Below are 20,462 nucleotides of genomic sequence, written 5' to 3' on the forward strand. Positions count from 1 at the left end.
TATAAATTCCTTTTAAATATAAAAATTATTTTTTGTCATAATAGTTTAAAAAATGCATAATTTATTTTGATGTAAATATTTTATTAATAAGATATTTTGTTTATTGTTAATTCAATAACGTAAAGTTTTAATGATGTTTTTGTTTAATTTATGAAAATAAATTATGATTGTGAATATGTTATCGGTAACTGATAAATAATAAAAAAAAACTCTTTATTGTTTAAAAACATTATTAGAAAGGGTTCATAAATCAAATAAGAAAAATTTATTAACAGTTAATAAAATAACCAAAAACCAACTGTAAAATTATAAGAAAATAAACAAATATTATGTTACGTTTTATGAAAAATATGTTTTTTTCAAAAACAATTTAGTTCATATTTGAAAAAAATAATAAAAATGATTTTTCAAATAGGAACTTAGATTTTATTTGTAACTTTTGTTATTGTGAGAAAAAAATGAACTGTTTGTATGATTTTTAATGCGAAAAAATGAACTGTTTGTACGATTTTTAACGTTGATAAAATAACTTTAATTACAATGCGGTACTAGAAAAGATGCTAGTGATGCAATATAACTTCTAACAATACAAAATATATTTGCTGAGTTGAGTTACTTTGAAATGCGTTACACGTTTTCCTTACGCAGCGAAATCTCGTAACAAGGCTTATTGTGTCGAGCAGCTGAAGATAAGAATGATGAAAGTGTTTTGTTATACATTAAAGACAAAGATTGCGTTGCTGTTGAGGTGAGGTATCATAAAACATTTTACAATGAGTATACAAAACTTTATAAATCTTTAATACCACCGTCAGTGACATCTACCAGCAACTTAATGTATAAGTTGTCCTTTGAATCATTTTATAGACAAGTTATTGACACTAAAATCATCAAGTTAAAAAAAGTTTATCACGTTGGTTATCTTACTGAATATTTTATAAAAATTATTAAAAGAGTAGAAAATTTGGAGGCTGGCAATTATAAAAGCTTTCGCTTAAAAAAAGAATTATAAATTGTTATCCTGATTTGGTATTTTATCAGCCGTTTTATCGCAGTCAAAGTGAATTTGTTTCTTATGGGGATATAGGTGCAGTTGTTTTGAATGAAGAAATTGATGAGCTTGATTCTCAAAATTCACAAGAGTCAGATTTTTCAGAAAATAATGAAACTGAAAGTGAACAAGAGAACAATTTATTTAATATTAGTTATTCTGCCTTTCAACAAGTTTGTATGAAAGTTAGAGAATCCCTTAGATGTGGAACTGAGATTGAAAATGGTTGGCCACCACCAGCTTTTGGTTTTAGTATTGAAAATATTGAAAGTGTAATTCCACCTACTCTTTTTAATTTCTTGGTTATACAGATGAAGTTAAATACAAAAATTATGTCAATATAGAGTTCAAGCTGAAGTTGAAAGTTTTATCTATTGCCCAAGATTTGTTTATTTTTTCAAAAGGTAAAACAATTACATATGTCTTTAGCATCAGCTACTGCTATCAAACAAATGTCTGGTTCCTGTAAACTTGTAAAAATTTGATAACTTAATACATTAGAAAAACTTAAATAACTTTGGACATTGCTGTTCTTCAATGACTTTGAGGGGGTTTGAAAGTGCAATTGCAACTTTTACCTCTAATTGGGAATATTTGGTTGTAATATTCAACAAAATATCTTTACTACACTTGTGTATGGTAATGCAGATTTCACAAAAGAAACTATTAGTGGTTCTGGAACAACCCATATTGCACACAGTGTTTGCATACAAAGACTGCCTAATTTTAATAAACCAGATAATGATTTTTTTGAAGTTAGCAAGCGCATAAGGACAGTAAATGTTGAGTTAAGTAAAATACCAGTCATCTCTTAATTTAACAAAATTATTTGAACACAAAAATGTAGTCATAAATGATACTGACATTTGTCAGTAATCTTGCAGACATCTTGATTTAGCGTACATCGTTTGCAAATTATCTAAGTTAGATGCAGCCAGAATTTTGCCATATTAGACAGGTTTTAACACAATACGCTTATTATACAATTTAAATAAGGAAGTGTTTCAACAATTACATATTTACCAATTATAAATGCTCCTGTTACTGATATATCCACCATTCATGAAATTTTAAATACTGGTATTAATATAGCTAACAAACTTTCACTTCATCAAATTGTAATGGTTTATGACAAGGCGGTTTATGCAAAAATACAGATGGTAAGATGGAAAAGCGAAGAATTTGTTGATTGAATTGTTGTAAGACTTGTGTTTTCCACATGGTCATGTCCTTCATGTCGGCTATAGCTAACTAGTAAAATAATTTATTTATATATATCTGCATATATAATATTTCAAGGTTTTTTGTCTTTCAAAACACTTTTATTTTTGTTCTGCATACTGTTAAATTTATACAAATTTTTGTTTCATAAGGATATACTCATTGAGTCTGGTGCTATTGCTTTTGGCTCATGCAATGGAGTGATGTCTGGCAAACATTATAATCATGGTGTCAGAGCTCATAAGTTGATGTATGAAGTACTTAGTCGTTTGAGGTTTCAGTTGTTTGGGTTAACACCCATCTTTTAACAGCCAGGAGCTGTTAAAAGATGGGTGTTAACCCAAGTGGAGAGGGCTCTATTAACTGAAGCTGCTGAGGAATTTGCAGTAGTATCTTCAATAATACGGTAAACATATTTGTAGTAACAATCCTTTTATTTATGAAAGTACATGATTGAATGGATATAATTTTACATTCTAAAATTTTGAAAAGTTTTAATAATCTAGTTTTTTAAATAGGTTTTTTCATTTTTAAAATATTTAAAATGTTTCAAAAGTAAATTTTTAAACATGATATTTAGTTGTACAAAAGACGTGGATGATTCAAAAATTAAAAATGATGAAGAGGAGGATGTTACATCAATTCTGGAAACTATTAATACAATGGTAAACCTTTTTTGATGACAGAAAAGAACTTCTACAGTTAGCAAGTGGGCAAGTTGCCACAGAAAATACTTCAAGAGGTATGCTTAGTCTTTGGGAAATAGGAAAACAAAAAGCTGAGAGTTTTATTAACAAAATTATTCTTTGCAAAGAGTCAGACAATTTCTCCAATTAAAAAAACAATGTTACATACATTTTCCAACATGCACAATAAAGTGCATACTAAATATAAAAAAGGGGAAATGGTGGAAATAAAGAACGCCACAAATTTGTTTGCTAAGTTAATCTTGATGGCAAAAAGCAGAGGTATTGACATAAAGAAAGTTTTATAGTATCCTCTACAACCTTATCCCTCACCTTTTGCCACCATAGATGGAACTTTAGTAAAAACAAAAAAAAATTAATTTGGTAAAAATTCTTGAAGAGCCAGTTAAAGATTCACTGGTGTTACCAATTGTTGAAAGTGGAGCTCTATTAGTGGATGCGATGGCACTATTACAAACACTGCAAGTTAGAATCAAAAATAAAGAAGAATTAATACATTTTTTGTTTACTCATTGGAGTTCATTGAATACAATTTATTTCTCAAATAAGAGTGTTTATTTAACTAATAAAGATAAATGTTATCAATTTATGTTATCAGCAAATAATGTGGTAGTATCTGAAATAAACTCTTTTAAAAGTGACCATGAAGAAGCAGATACTTGATTAATGGCTCACTGTTATCATGCAGCTTCATCTCACCAAAATGTTGTAAATGGAGTCCTGACACTGATGTATTTGTCATTGCTTTACATGCTATCAAACATTTTACTGTTAATGTATTATTTGCAACCGGAAATCAAAACAACAAACATATAATTAATGTAAGAAAAGTAGCTGATCATTGGGGTAGATCTTTTGTAAATGCTGTAGTTGGCTTTCATTCTTCTACAGGTTAATTGGTTAACTTAATTTATCTACCTTTTATGACATGATTTCCCATTCTTTTTTTGTAAGTTTTACTTTCGTAATACAAACATTTAAAACACTGTAAAATTGTATAATGTGTTTTCCTTTTAGGATGCTATACTACAAGTTCATTTTATGGTAAAGGAAAAGCTTCAGTACTTAAGGCCTTACAAAAAAAAAACTGAGTATGAAGGCGTGTTATCAGAGCTCGGTGAAAATCACTTAATGACATCAGATTTATTTACTAAAATAGAGAAATTGTGTGTTACCTTTATGGTAATGACATTATTTCCTCAGTTAACGAGTTGAGATATAAACTCTTCAAGAGTGGCAAATATAGTGAAGAGTAATTGCCTCCAACATCAGACGCATTATACCTCTATTGAATATGCCAAGTGTTTTGGAACATGGTTGGACGATGGATGGCGACGAATTGAATATAAAATGACTGTCAAATGGAATTGCTCCTGATAGCGTATTAAATTTTATTAATTGTAGATGCGCAACTGGTTGTAATACAAAATGATGCTCATGTCAGAGTGCAGAACTGACATGTTCTGATTTATGTCAGTGTATTGAATGTGACAATAAAAATTCGAAATTTGTCGAAGATAATGATGATACTTACAATGGAATAGTTTCAATTAATTATGATTCTGATATAATCAACCATTGTAAACTTTTATGTTTGTAAGGTAATAAAAATAAATTAAAAAATAGTTAAATGAATAGTTAAATGTATTATCAGTTGTTAAAACAATATTTCAAATTAACTTTTAGACTTAGACAATAAAAATCATTTCACTCTTATATACCCATGTAAATGAATGTATATTTGGTTATATAATAAAAATATTTATATACAATTTAGTATTTATGCAGTTACAGCTGCTAAGAACAGTTTTTAGATCACTATTCTATTATCTTACGCGATAAAAATTGATTCACTCGATAATATAAAATTAAATCGTAAATTTCTTGAAAACTGCAGGAGGAAAACTTGGGAACTTTTCAAATTCAGAATCAGTATACTTTAAAACGCAAAAATAAAGTAGTTCTGAGAGGGAGGTCAAGAAAACTGTTTTCTGATAACCTTTTTATATCATGGATTGCGGCCTAGTACACAAATTCATTCTAAAATTATTACTCTATAGTTTTTATATTCATTCTAAAATTATTACTCTATAGTTGCAAGTATTCTATAACAAAACAATAGAAAAAAACTTTTTGACTTGAAATTAAATTTACATAAAGCTAAATCAATATATTTATTATGAAAAATGAAAAGAAAATGGTTCAGCTATTTCTTTCAAGAATGCTTTCTTAATTTATTTGCGTATTCACTTTTGTTCTGCAATTCTGCTCATAAGGAACCTAGATGTACTATTAAGATATGCGTGTGCATAAAATTATCAGAACTGTAGCAAAGTCTATAATTTTTTTGCTATTTATTTTACAGGTTTTTGAAAAAACAAAATATATTGAACCACAATATGTCAAAGTCTTCTCCTTTCTGTATCATAAAAATTTTAGTACTAATATCCGAGTTTGCTCGTTACATTTATTTGACCAATATATCAAGTAATTAAATTCTTTTATTATTATTTGTTTTCAAAAATACATTTTTTATAACAAGATGTTAAAATATTTTTTAAAACCTTTAGGACAAAATGGAAAGACTTTTCTAATGATAAAAAAGAACAATTAAAAGTGGAGGCTATGAATTTAATTAAAGAGGTTCTAATTTCTATTTTAATATATTACTATGTCACTTTTCTTAATTTCTATTTTACTTTTCTTAATTTCTATTTCACATTTCTTAATTTCTATTTTACTTTTCTTCTGAGTTTAGTTAAAGAGGTTTTAAATTTAATTTTTCATATTTGTTTACTAACAATTCTCTTATCAGTCTTTATTTTTATATTTGTTTTGTTTTGTTTTGTTTAATATATCTAGAAATAAAATTTTTTTAAAGTAAAAAAAAAAAAATTATTGTGTTTATCTACTATAAAAATTATTGGTAAGAAGCTATATACTATAATAAATAATTTTGATAAATGTAAAAAAAACTATAACAATTTAAGCAATTTAAACAAATTAATTTTCTTAAATTGTTATGAAGATCTCAAAACAATGTAATAGTTATATATATACATATACATACATATATATATATATATATATATATATATATATATATATATATATATACATATATACATATACATATATGTATATATATATATATACATATACATATATGTATATATATACATATACATATATATACATATACATATATGTATATATATATACATATACATATATATACATATACATATATGTATATATATATACATATACATATATATACATATATATCTATATGTAGGGGAGACCGGGGCTAGTTGGCTCGGTTTTTACTCTATGAGCTCTGTAGCCTTAACAGTACATTTTTCTAAAAATATTAAAGTGTATTCTTAAAGAGTATGGATTATCTTATAAAATTTGCATTCATTTACAAAAAAAAATTCTTGGGGCCTTTCCGGACCCTCAAAAAAAAAAAAAAATTTGTGCCAACTTACCCCACCACGGGGTAAGTTGGCGCAAACTATAAAAATGATTATTAATGCACTATTAAGTGCAAAATTAATAGAAATTTTTTTAAAATTAATTTTTGCAACAATTTAATCCCAAAATTTAATATTACTTTTAGCTGGTACCAAATATTATTCCGTATAAAAGCCAAACAGTAACCCATCTTTTATCTGTGGAAAAAAAAACTAAAAAAATTTTTTTTTTTAATTTTTTTGTAAGAATAAATATTTTCAATATTGTTAAAAAAAAAAAAAATAAATAAATAATAATTTTATAAAAATAAATATTTTTTTCCATAGTAAATGCTATGAGCCAACTTACCCCGTGAAAAATTTGTCAACTTACCCTGAAAGCTTTTTTTTTAATAAACAGTCTATAGATCCTGAAAAACAACAGCTTTGAAAAAAAAGTCTGACTGAATATAGTAAACCAATTGTGACTGGAACTTTTACAATATTTTTTTTTCATACGACTAAATATTTTCTTTGTAAAGTAAAAAGGAAGCGATGTTCTAAAAGTTACGTTTTTGTCCAAAAAACACATGAATCTTAATATCTCCCATGCGCATGCGCGAATCCTGACAATACTACAGTGAATGATGAAATGGTCAATAAGGAAGTTTCTGAGTAATTTTTGTCACTTTCTGATGAAAGGCTCTAAAGATAAACGCAGTTCGTCAACTTACCCCTGCGGCCAACTAGCCCCGGTCTCCCCTATATATGTAACTATTACATTGGTTTGAGATCTTCATAACAATTTAAGAAAATTAATTTGTTTAAATTGCTTAAATTGTTATAGTTTTTTTTACATTTATCAAAAGTTTGCATTATTTATTATTTGGACTATAAAAAAAGATTATATAATAAAAAATAGATTATTGTCGTTCAATTTATGCCTCTATTTTATGATATTGATAATTTTATACTTTTTATTTAATTTTAATACTTAAAACAAAGACTATTACATCGTTTTGACTTTCTATATATAGGCAGAAATTAAACGACAAATTATTTCATTTAATAATAAATGTTTTATTAAAAGATTATGCTTTAATTTATTTTTTTAAATCATATTATGCGGATAGTTAGGCTTTGTTACAATACAACCTTCATAATATATTGTGCAAACACAAAAAAAGTGCAATGCATAAAGTGTCATAAATACAAAAATGCGGTGAACATTTCAAAAATTAAATTTGATTGTTTCGAAATTAATTTGATTGTCTACTTTTCAATATTTTTCATTTCAGCTGATCGGTGCAGATTGGCAACTTTAAAATAATTTTTTCTATCACTATATATATATATATGTGTGTGTGTGTGTGTGTGTGTGTGTGTGTGTGTGTGTGTGTGTGTGTGTGTGTGTGTGTGTGTGTGTGTGTGTGTGTACATATATCAGGGTCTATTCTAGGAAAAAAATTTGGGCGGCGCTATCCTCTTGTTCCGGTGAACTTAAGCGGAAAATTAGCTTTTTTTTGCAAAAAACAAACATACTTGCCGTAAAAATGTTAAAAAAAAGAAGAAAGGACCTCATATATATAAAAATGCAGTAGTGGTAGAGCTCTCACCTCAAGCAAAAAACACAGAGTTCGATCCCCAACATATCCCTGGTAGTATATATATATATATAGTATATATATATATACATATATATATATATATATATATTATATATATATATATATATATATATATATATATATAGAGAGAGAGAGAGCGAGAGAGAGAGAGAGAGAGAGAGAGAGAGAGAGAGAGAGAGAGAGAGAGAGAGAAAGAGAAAGAGAAAGAGAAAGAGAAAGAGAAAGAGAGAGAGAGAGAGAGATTGCTGATTGATGTTTATTATTTTATTGAAATACGAGTTTTTCACTCTTAAAAAAGTGCTCAGTAATTTAGAAATTTATATGTATATGTATATGTATATATATATATATATATATATATATATACATATATATATATATATATATATGTATATGTATATATATATACATATATGTATATGTATATATATATATACATGTATATGTATATATATATACATATATGTATATGTATATATATATATGTATATGTATATATATATATATATGTATATGTATATGTATATATATATATGCATATCTATCTATTTATCTATATATATATATATATATATATATATATATATATATATATATATATATATATATATATATATATATATATATATATATATATATATATATATATATATATATATATATATATATATATATATATATATATATATATATATATATATATATATACAGTCGTCCCCCGGTTAACGAACTTAATTCAGAGTACGAACTAGTTCATTATCCGAAAAGTTCGTTAACCGAAACGCGTTTTCCCATAGGCTGCCATTAAAAAATTTTTAATTGGTGGATTTTGCCGAAATAATGGGGGAAAAAATTCAAAAAATTGTCCAACTTGATAAATAAAATAGGCAAAGGTGAAATGATTGAAACCTGAGATTTATGCACTTTTAAAAATTGAAACAAATTGAAATTGTGCATGAAAATTGCTTGTCAAAGTTTTAGAAAAAACTAAAAATTGAACATGAACATTGCTTATCAAAAAATGAAAATTCAACAAGAAAATTGCTTGTCAAATTTTTACCAAAAAATTGAGAATTGAACTTGAAAAATGCTTGTCAAAATTTTACGAAAAAATTGAAAATTGAACATGAAAAATCCTTGTCAAATTTTTTACCAAAAAATTGAAAATTGAACTTGAAAGAAAATTCAACAAGAATTCCCGGTTCGTTAACCGAGTTCCGGTTCGTTAACCGGGGGAGGATTTTGGGCAAACTTTCGGTTCATTAACCGAAAGTTCGCTAACAGGGGGGTTCGTTAACCGGGGGACGACTATATATATATATATATATATATATATATATATATATATATATATATATATATATATATATATATATATATATATATATATATATATATATATATATATATATATATATATATAAACAATTATAAAATTTATTCTACAAAATAGAGTGTTCAATGTTCTTAAAAGAACTGAGCAATAATAAGTTATTTTCTGATTTCTTTATTAAAAATAAATTTCTGATCAGTCCTTTATTGATGAAACAGTGTTAAATGAAAAAACATCTCTTTTAACAACATTTAAGATCCTTCAACAATTTAGCTTGATTTTAATGTCGTCTAAAAGTTAAAAAACAATTAAAATAATGCGGAAGTACATTAAGTTTTATCATTTTTTTAAAAACCGCAATAACAATGAATAGAAATTTTTATTAATGATAGTGTTGTTATTTTTTATTTTTTTAAAACATATTTGTAAAACATGCGTAAAGTGTTGCTACATTAGCTATCTTATAGCCTGCTACTACAAGGAAGTGCTGCTACATAAACTGAGGGTTTGGTTTGGGGAAACAATCTGTCATTTAAAAAAAAATCTTTATTCATATTTTTAAACTCTTTCTGGTCTTTTATTTTGATAATTTGACCACAGTTTTTAACAAATGCGCTAAAAAAAATGGGTTTTTAATAACCTTGAAAATTAATAACTTTGACATTTTTATCTTTACCAAAGTTTTTATATTAGCAAAACGCTTTTAAATAAAGTAACTAATGATGAAATTATCAATAAAAGTTTTTATTTTTATTATTTAGTTACATATGGTTCTTTTATGATTAAAATAAAAAAAAAATACAATTGTCTCTTAAATAAACTTTATATAAGAATTATTAAAGTTGTCTTACTCGAAAGAAGAAAAATTTTGTTGAGAAGAAAAAAAGTACAAACTTTTTGAAAGCCATTTGAGTTAATTAACTTAAATCTTTTTAAAAGTATGTATGTATATATTTATATACAGTGGCGACAAAATAAATAGCACAGATTAATGTTCAATATGTAATGATATATTTTCAAGAGATCTGAGTTTTTGAGATCTTAACTTTTTCAGCCAAATAAAATATTATTTTTAGAAGATAACATTACTGAGTAAGAAAAGAGAGTAACTTCGTTAAAAAAAAGTACAATCGTATAAATGATTAAGAAGTACAGAATAAGGTGGCAATTTAAATAGCACACCCTGTACAAATCTGTTATTTTGTCCTTTTGCTACCAAAATCATGGAGGTTCTTTGTATAAATAGTTTAGAAAACTTTATTAAAGGTAAATTAATATTTAGTGGGGTATCCTTTTGAGTCAATAACTGCTTGACAACGACAGCCCATTGACGAGATCAATTTTTGGCATCGTTCAGGCGTAATGGCGTCCCAAGCAGCCTTTATTTCGATCCAAAGTCGGTTTAAATTTTTTGCAGTTGACCAGTTTATGTTTCTGTCAACTTCCTCCCACAAATTTTCTATCGGATTTAGGTCTGGTGACTGTGCGGGCTACTCCAAAACATCAATCTTCTTAGCGTTAAACCACATTTTAACACTTTTGGCAGTGTGTTTAGGGTCGTTGTCTTGTCGGAATTTCCTAACCAAAGGGAGATTTTCCTCTGCATATGGCAACATGATGTTTTCTAGTATTTCTTTGTACATGTGTTGATCAATTGTCCCTTGAATTCCATGCAACGGGCCCACACCACACCATGAAAAAAAATCAGACTGTTACTTGAAAATTAACAAATATGGAGCTGTTTCACATGCCTTGAATTTCATGAAATTCAATTTGCATTTCTTTAAAATCAGGCAGGTTTTTGTTCTAAGTAATAAAATAGTCAAAGAGGTCAATAAATTGGCTGACTGCATTTCTCTCTCCAGGTCATCATGGTTTTTGACCTGCAACTTTTCTGATTCTGCATTTTCAAAGTAAAACTCAATTTCATAAGTTTTGATATTTTAGTCTAATTATTTGAGAATAATTTATGGCATAAAGTAACAAATTGTTTAAAAACAATGGTTTGCAGAATGGTTTAAAAAAAGATGTAAAATTCAAAGAAAATAACTCTAAACCAATTTTTTTTTCTAATGACAGACTTTTCTTAAAATCAGTATAAATAAAATAAAAATGAAATCAATAGAAATAGTTCTTTGATTTTATCTTGTCAAAATTATATGTAATAATTTTTAGCAGTGTCATTTTAAACCTTGTTTTATCTACATCACATTATTTTTAATTTACACTTTTAAGATCATCAAGACTATTGGCATATGTTTATTGAGCTTGCTGCAGAGGTGAAGTTAAGCCACTCATTATCCACTCCACATAAAAATTGGTTGTCAAAAATAATTTATAGGATTGGCTAATATACAGTCCCTGATCAAATTTTTAGTCCACTTTATAAATTTTGTAGAATTTCGACCATTTAATGGTACCATTGAAATTGGTTTGCAATGTTTTTATTTGCTGATTTATATTTTTTGATTTGTAACTTAACACTTTTAGGCTATTAGCAATATAAAATTAATTTTAGGGTGTCAACATTTTTAGAGGGACAAACGGTATCTGTTTAATTCATGACATTTGTGTTTTGTCCGCTGTGCTGTTTTACTATGTTTACTTTAAGTGCAGTATTTTTTTTAATTACAAAATTGTAATAATTTTTAGTACAAAAATGTCTAAAAGTTCTAAATAACAAAATGGGGAAAAAAGAAGACATCTGTTCTGGAAAAAAAAGCAATATTCAGAGGCAAGGTAAATATGATCAAAAAAAGAGAATAACACCAAGGAATGAGAGAAAGCGAGTGAAAATAGTGAAAGCAAATAAATTTGTTACATACTCAGCAATTACTTTAATGTTGTGGTAAGTTTAATGATGTGGGACTAAATGTTGCAACAATTACTGTTCGACAATCTTTGCACAGATTGGGCATTAAAATTAGAAGGCCAGCACAAAAGCCAAAATTAACCAATTTTCACAGAAAAAAGTGTTTCATTGAGCAAAGAAGTACAGTTGTTTCACTGTTGATGACTGGAAATTAGCAAGTTATTATAGTACAAAAATATTTTTTTTCCTAAAATTCCAGTGTTGGTATTTAGTAATTGTTTTTATTTTGTTTTCTCCAGGTATGCTTCAGCAATGAGTCTTCCATAGAAATTATGGCCCAAAGGGTTAATATGTGAAAAGGACTTCCAATGAAAAATTTCATGAAGATTGTATAATCCAGACAATTAAGCGCTAAAATCTTGTTTGGGGTTGTTATTAGACGGAAAACTTTGGTCAACTGTACATTGTGGATGGAATATTGAAACCAATACAAAAAAGTCGTTAAAACCCGTCTTTTACCTCAATTGAAGAAGCGGTTTCCAAATAAGCAGAAGAAAATATTTATGCCAGATGGAGCACCATGCCACACGGCAAAATCCATTTAAAAATTATTGGATAATATCTCTAAAAATTCCACTTTTGGATTGGCCAGGGAACTCCCTAGATCTTAACCCCATAAAAAATGTATGGGAACTATTAAAGAGAGAAATTTCGCTAAAATCACAAATTTGACCCAAAATTTGATTGAAAATGTTATTTGGCATTGGAACCATAATGCACATTTGAAAGAAATGCCTTTAAATTGCGTTTATAGCATGCTGAATCGTCTTCATGCAGTTATAAAAAATAAAAGAGAGGATCAACAAAATATTAAAATTTCATGTTAATAAACATAATCTTATTGTTATTTTGTGTATCTTATGTTAAAAAATAGTTATACTTTAATTATACATAAAGTTTTCATCTGTATTTTTATAAAAATATAAGTTTTACCTCTAAGAAGATAAAAAATATCAAAGTGGGTTAATAATTTGATCGGGGACTGTGTATGGGCAGTTCTATTTTCAACTTATGTTACACGTGCAACAATTTTATCAAATATTTGCCTATTTAAACTGTAAATTAAACTTTTAGCTATTTTGTATGAAAGCTGTTAGTTTAAAGAATAAAATAAGCTAAAAAGTTTTGAGTCTGGCCAAAAGAGGGCAAACTTATTAATGAAAATGCCACTTAACTTGTGTTACATGAAAAACAAGTTAAAAAAATTGCTTCAACTTTTAGATCAGATTTCTGTGAATCAGTAAAGCGGTTTGTATTAGAAACTTACTCAATATGTTAAGAATTCTATACCAGTTTAAAAAATATATAAAAATTTATCAGAGGTGACCGGCTAAGGAAAATAAACTTGTTTTTTTGATACTATATATTTAACTTATGTTAATTCACTTACATTACCTAGCGATTATTATCCTGGATTTATATATCTATTATTAAGAGTTAAAGTTAGGTAACCAAAGAATTGCAAAAGTATTGAGCTCATTCATTAAAAATAATTAACAAAGGAAATTTTGAAAAACTGGTGGCACTCTTTCTGAGTGATTTTTTATAACATTTAAGAAAATTATCATGTTGAAAACAGTTTTTTAACAAGACCAAGAGCAACTTCAAAAAATTATTTTAGTATTACAACTTTATTAATGCTTATTTGAGTCATTTAAATAAGAAAATCTTTGGTTTGTTAAAGTTTTTACTTAAACTTCTTACTTACTTAAACTTAGTAGGGAGAGGGGGTTCAGGATTATGTGATTGTTTGTGACAGGAGGGAAGGGGTTAAGGGTGACATGCTTTATGGATGACCCCCTTAATTGCATTTATAATTGATTTGTTTTATTATAACAAAAATAAAACAGGTTCTAACTAATTTTTTTTGTATTAGGAGAATAGCAAATAAATCTTTTTTTTTTAATATCTTAACCCCTTTCCTGTGGTGACCCTAATATTACAGTTTAACTAAATTTTATATACCATAATATTGTTTTTTACTGACATTGACATCTAGGTACTGTTGTGCACGTATTATCGTTGTTTTACTTTTCTTAATTGAATGAAAAGAACACATTGCATTGAACATTTATTATATTTGTTTTTTTTCTTTTCCTAATATAATATAATTTTACTAATATAAAAAGTTTCGGTTAGAACCTTGTCAAACCAACGTGACAAAATAAGAATTACGTAATGACATTATTTATTTTGTAAACAAAAACTTAACAAAAAGCGCCAGATTTTTAGTGAATGCATGTAGTTTTAACTTATGTTAAATTAAAAATAAAAATGTGCTTTTACTAAGCATCGCTATTCAAAACTTTAAATGTAAAAACCTAACATTTAATATTCTTTCCCATATATTATAAAAAAACTTAATTTTTTCAACTAAACTTTAGAAAATACAAAACTTTATCATGTTTTTGTTAATTTACATTGGGTGAAAATTGCAAAAGTTTATTCATCATTTTTTTGAAATATAAATATTTTATAAAGTATAAAATCTGACCAACAACAATTTGAACATGTTAGCTCCATTTTCACGCTAAATTAACTCCAATTATGCAAACAAATTCATAGTTAAAATAACATTTTACAATGATTTTTTTCATGCAACTTTTTTTTCATGCGACAATGAGAAAAGCCGTACCTTTTGGAAGCATAAAAATAACTTAAATAAATTAATTTTAGTACTAAAGGTGTATTTTAAAAAAACTTTCATTTGTCTACATCAATATTCATTTGCTAAAACTTGATGAAAATAAAAATAAAGATGGCTACTTTTTCATTTTCTGTCATGGAATTGCTTATATATATATATATATATATATATATATATATATATATATATATATATATATATATATATATATATATATATATATATATATATATATATCAGTTAATTTACTACTTGTGCATTACATTTCTATTTCATCTTCATATCAATAACAGCAACAACAAAAAGCAATATATTTACCAGAAATATAGATGTTTTACTTAAGATGTTATAAGTTATATAAAATATATGTGCAGTCTACATTCTGAATGGTTCACTCTCATATAGCTAGGCTAAATTGAGGAGAGGGACCATGAACTAAAAACAAAAAAAAATGCAGATAAAATAAATAATACACTAACAGAAGGTTGCAATTAGTCAACATTCATATTTATATCTTATACATTTCCTATAGGGATATATCTTTTATCACCAGTGATACTACTGTTGTTTCTATTCATCTTGATGTAGCAAGTATTATTTTAATTTGGTTTTGAGGACATATTTTTTAATTTTGTTAAAAGAGATTGATTTTAATTTATTTTGAATTTGATTCCAGTCCATTAATGCAGAGTATTTGAAGGAATGTTTACTATAGGATTTTGTATTATATGTATGCACACTCAGTGCACCTCTAAAAGGATTTCTTGTAAGTTGACAACTATGTAGAGTAAACCATTTATTAAATATAGGAGGTAGCTTTTTTTTAGGCAGCTGTGAATATATAAATAATTTTCAATTTTGATGGTATCATGCACTTTTAAAATTTGTAGTACATTAAAAGATGTGAATGTATTTGAAATTTTTGATAGAAATTCAATAATCCTGTTTGCTTTTTTCTGATGATAAATGGGCAATTTACAATACTTATGCTTTGACTCCATGATAGAAGGCATTATATGAGGTGAGAGTGAAACAAAGCATAGTAAATAGATTTTAAAGTTTTTTGTTGTATAAAATGTCTTAGCTTTGACAGAATGGCAAGGGATCTTTTCAACTTATGAGATAAATCGTTATAATAGTATGTCCAGCTAAGTTTTTGTGTAGCTTTATCCTCAAGTAGTTTACAAATTTTTTTGCACCAAAGTTTTTTCCCATTTAACTTAATTTTGAGCTGCTGATCTAATTTTTTGTGACGACTTTTAAATAATATTAAATCAGTTTTTTTGGAGTTAAGTGAAGTTTTGTTGGCATTTAGCCAGTTGCATAGTTTTTTAAGGTCATAGTTAACATATTTGTTGATTTTTTTATAGACATTAAAATAGAGAAGGTTTGTGTCATCTTCAAAGTGTTGGACTCTACAATATTTTAAAGCTTTAAACATGTCATTTATATAAATAAGAAACAGCAAAGGGCCAAGGACAGATCCCTGAGGAACACCTACTTTGATATCGTTTAGGTCTGAGCTCACCCCACTAATGGTTACTAATTGAGTTCTACTAATAAGGAAAGTTTTGAATCAAGAGTTTGAAATTCCTTCAATACCATAGTAGAATAGCTTATAAAGTAGAATGTCAGCATCTACAGTGTCAAATGCCCTTTGAAGGTCAATAAAATGACCACATCCAAACATTCTTTCATCTAGAGAATCTTTAATTTTTTCTGTTAGACTTAGTGATGTTTTAAAAATAGTTATGACTGGCAGTTTTTAGGTTTTCTGGGAAAATACCTCATGAGAACGAGATGTTAAAAATGTTTAACGAGATGTTAAAGCTTTATTTGCGTCTAAAGAGTTGATAATTTTTGAAATTTCATGTTCATCAGTAGATTTTATAAAGAAAGATTTTTGAAAAAGGATTTGATAAGTAATATGTGAAATGATTCCTGGATGAAGAAATTGTTGCGTTTACATCCTTACATATGTTAGTAAAGTAGTTGTTTTATTGTTAGTATGATTACATTAGGAGTTGTTTGAGAGTTAATTTTAATATTAATGTTTTTGATACCTTTTCAGGTTGCTTTTATATTTTTTATATTTTCAGTAAAGTAATCATCATAGTATCATAATTATACAAAGACAGATTTGAGATTTGCAGAGTTAAAGAATAGAATCCTGAGTAAGAAAGTGACAAACACGATAAAGAAATGCAACCTTAGCAAATGCTAATTTTGCAATCAATTTGATATATGAAAATGAAGGGTAGATGACTCATCGAGTATATTACCATTCATAAATTTAGGAAGATCTAAGTTATTGCGATAACGATTGGCCGAAAAAAATTGAGTTTTATTTGAGTTAAAGTTCACCAGCGACTAGTAGCCCCGTGCTGTAGCAGAAGTGAGATCCTTTTCAAGCTCAAATGTCCCCTCCAAGCAATCAGAGAGTGTTGGCTTCTTATTAAGACAAGAATAAACGGTAGTATCATTAGCAAACAATGCCACCTCAGATATGAGAATTTCTGGAAGCTTATTAATGTAAATTAAAGAGTATAGAGCCAAGGATAGAACCTTTAGGTAACACTGAAGTTACAGGATATGAAGAAGAGTGCTGTCCATTAAGGACAACGTTTCTACTATGATTGAATTCAATAATCTTAAAGATGTTACCTGATGCACCGTTAGAAGAAAGCTTATGGAGAAGACCAGCATGCCAAATTTTATCAAAAGCTTTAGAAATCCCAAGAGTGATAGCCCTAACCTCTACACATCTGTCATATGCACGTGGTAAGGAATATAATAATAATATATAATGGTAAGGAAGGATTCAATAATCATAAAGATATTACTTGATACACCGTAAGAAAAAAGCTTATGGAGAAGACCAGCATGCCAAACTTTATCAAAGGCTTCAGAAATGTTGAGAGCGATAACCTTAATCTCTCCACACCTATCTAATGCACGATAAAACCTGTCAGTTATAATCGTTAACAAATCAGCAGTAGAACAAGAAGAATAAAATCCATATTGATGATCAGAAAGTAAGTTATTAGATTCAAGATGAGAGATTAAGTGTTTGTTAATATAAGACTCAAAGACTTTGCTTGTGATTGTAAGAGTCTAATGGAACGGTCATTAGATGAGTCAGATCACTCTCCATAATTTTTGAAAATAGGGATAACAGATGCCACTTTTTCCAGCAGGCTGGAAAACAAGACTCTGATAAGCACTTGTTGAACAGTTTTGAAAGTATAGATGATAGCTCCGGAGAACACTTTAGCAGGACTATAACAGTTATGTTGTTCGGACCATAAGCTGTAAAAGATTCTAAGCAGGAAATCATTTTAGAAACAGAAGTTGGAGTGATTTGATAGCCAGGCAATGGGTTAACCTGTTTTTCGGCTGTATCAGGTAGACGCGACTAGTGGAATCAAGACATGATATTGATAAGAAGTTCTTAGCAAACAATTCACCTTTGTCTTTAGGTGAGGTGACAAAATCTAAACCATGAAATAGAGGTGGGTTAACTGATTTGCCCTTATTATAGATATTGTTAAAGATTCTCCATAAGTCAAGAGAGCCTAATTTTTGGGATGAAATATGAGATTTTGTAACCTGAGAGTTGCAGGATTTGGCATTTGACAAAACCTTTTTACAAAGGTTTCTAGCAATAGTAAACAGACATCTGTTTTCTGGAAAGTTGTTTTGCTGATAGAAATGGAAGAAATGGTTACAAATGGAAATTGCAGCAGCACAATGAGAGGAAAACCATGGAGAAGAATGAGGCTTGATTTGAAATCATCGAGAGGGAATGCAAGATTGCATGCCAGCCTGAATATAAGATGTTATGTAAGAAGCACATTTGTCAGCAGGAAGTCGAAAGATTTTTACCCAAGGACCATCATGAAAACAATCATGAAAGGAGTTAGCACAATTTTTTTATTTATAAATTGTAAATAGGGCAAAGGAGGGCATTAAGACCACTTTTTTCATATACTTTCAGGTTTTTCTATTGTAAAAAATGAATATTGTGAATTTCACGAATATTTTTTTTCCTAGTAACAGACAACATATTTGTATACGAGGTATAGCATTTTATACGGAAAAAAAAAAGTTTTGTATAGTGCCAAGACTGGTAAGAAGTTATAAAAAAAAATCGCAAAAAATAAAAAAAGGGGGGCAATAAGACCAAGTATATTGAATGTATATATTTTTACCAAGACTTAGCGCAATTGTTAAAACTTTATTCGATAACTTAAATATTGTCCCTTTTTGTAATTAAAGTGCCTTCAACGTTATATAAAATGTCAAATATGTCATAACACACCTATTTATCACTTCTATCTCCACTTATTCCAAAACCTTGTATGCGGTATACGGTAAAATACGGTACAGTAGAATTTCGACCAGGAATAAAATACTATAAAGCTAAAAATGTATGATATTTCACAAAAACAAAAGCCCCAATTATTTTAGCTCCGAAAGGTGAATTTTTGGGTCTATATAAAAGGGCCTATATAACTGTTTGGGGAGAAAAAAAGATTTAAAAAAAAAAAAATTTACTGTTGGAACAATTTAACTAATTATAATTTAAATTCGTATGAGAAATGTGGTCTAAAAATGAGTATTCAAGAAGTTATTATTAAATATGCCAATCAAAAAATTATAAGTAATACAGGTATACATTATAATTTGACTATTGAAGTAATCCTTTATATACGATATAATTTATACCAAGTTAAATCTATTGTCTATAGCTATTCATTATATAAACAAAACAAATTTCAAATCCAATTAGTGGTGTGTGATGACTAACCACGGATCTATGCCAAGGGTGGATCCATAGTAAGGGGGAGGCAATCGCTCCCTAAGATATTTTTAAATTTTTTTTTTTTTTTTTGTAACCTTTTATATTAACACAGCACTTTGTTTAAATTAAGTGAGTAAACTAAAGAGGCTTTTTAAAATCAGCAAAAAAAATTATGGACTTGCCTGCTTAAAAATCATCAAAACTGAAAATTAACCCCTCCCCCCCTAAATTCATAGGTGGTCGGGATCCACCAAATTGAAAAAGCATGCCTTTCCCTCCCCCCTCCCCTATTACTACAAAGTCTTGACCCCCCTTCCACTTGATATGTGCTCTTCATTAGTGATCCAGTAGCAAAAAATTCTGACTCGTTAGTAACTTTATTTTCTTAAAAATAACAAAAACATAGTGTTACTTTATAAAATCTTCAGTAAAAGCTATTTGAAACATTATGGTTAACTTTTGAGTCAAAAACGAATGAAATAAACTTAATTATTTTTTATTTTATATATCGTCGAAATATGCAAACTTATAGAGACCATTATCCTATATTTTGTCTTTTCTGTAAAATAATGTAATTATTTTACAGAAAAGACAAAGTATTACATTATTTTTTAATTTATCATCAGTTTCTATCCTTAACGTGTAATATTGTGGTAATTTGAGGCTGGGAACTGAAATATCTCAAAACTTTGACACGATTACCCGAAATGTGGGCTAATAATTTTTTTTTTTTTCCTATCTTAT

General features: G+C 27.6%; 1 protein-coding gene across 2 annotated transcripts in view; it reads left to right on the forward strand.

The window, feature by feature from the left end:
* LOC101239386 (exportin-5) overlaps nt 1–20,462 on the forward strand; it is a 154,703-nt gene that overhangs the window by 16,321 nt on the left and 117,920 nt on the right. For both annotated transcript variants that reach the window (XR_010640760.1, XM_065805213.1), the window contains exons 2-3: nt 5,345–5,466; nt 5,550–5,622. Coding sequence is in view for 1 of the 2 variants with exons in the window: in XM_065805213.1 (XP_065661285.1) it covers nt 5,345–5,466; nt 5,550–5,622 (195 nt within the window). In the remaining variant the exon portion in view is untranslated. The remainder of the gene's footprint in view (nt 1–5,344; nt 5,467–5,549; nt 5,623–20,462) is intronic.

This window comes from Hydra vulgaris, chromosome 09, assembly GCF_038396675.1.
Source record: "Hydra vulgaris chromosome 09, alternate assembly HydraT2T_AEP".
NCBI classification, from domain to species: domain Eukaryota; kingdom Metazoa; phylum Cnidaria; class Hydrozoa; order Anthoathecata; family Hydridae; genus Hydra; species Hydra vulgaris.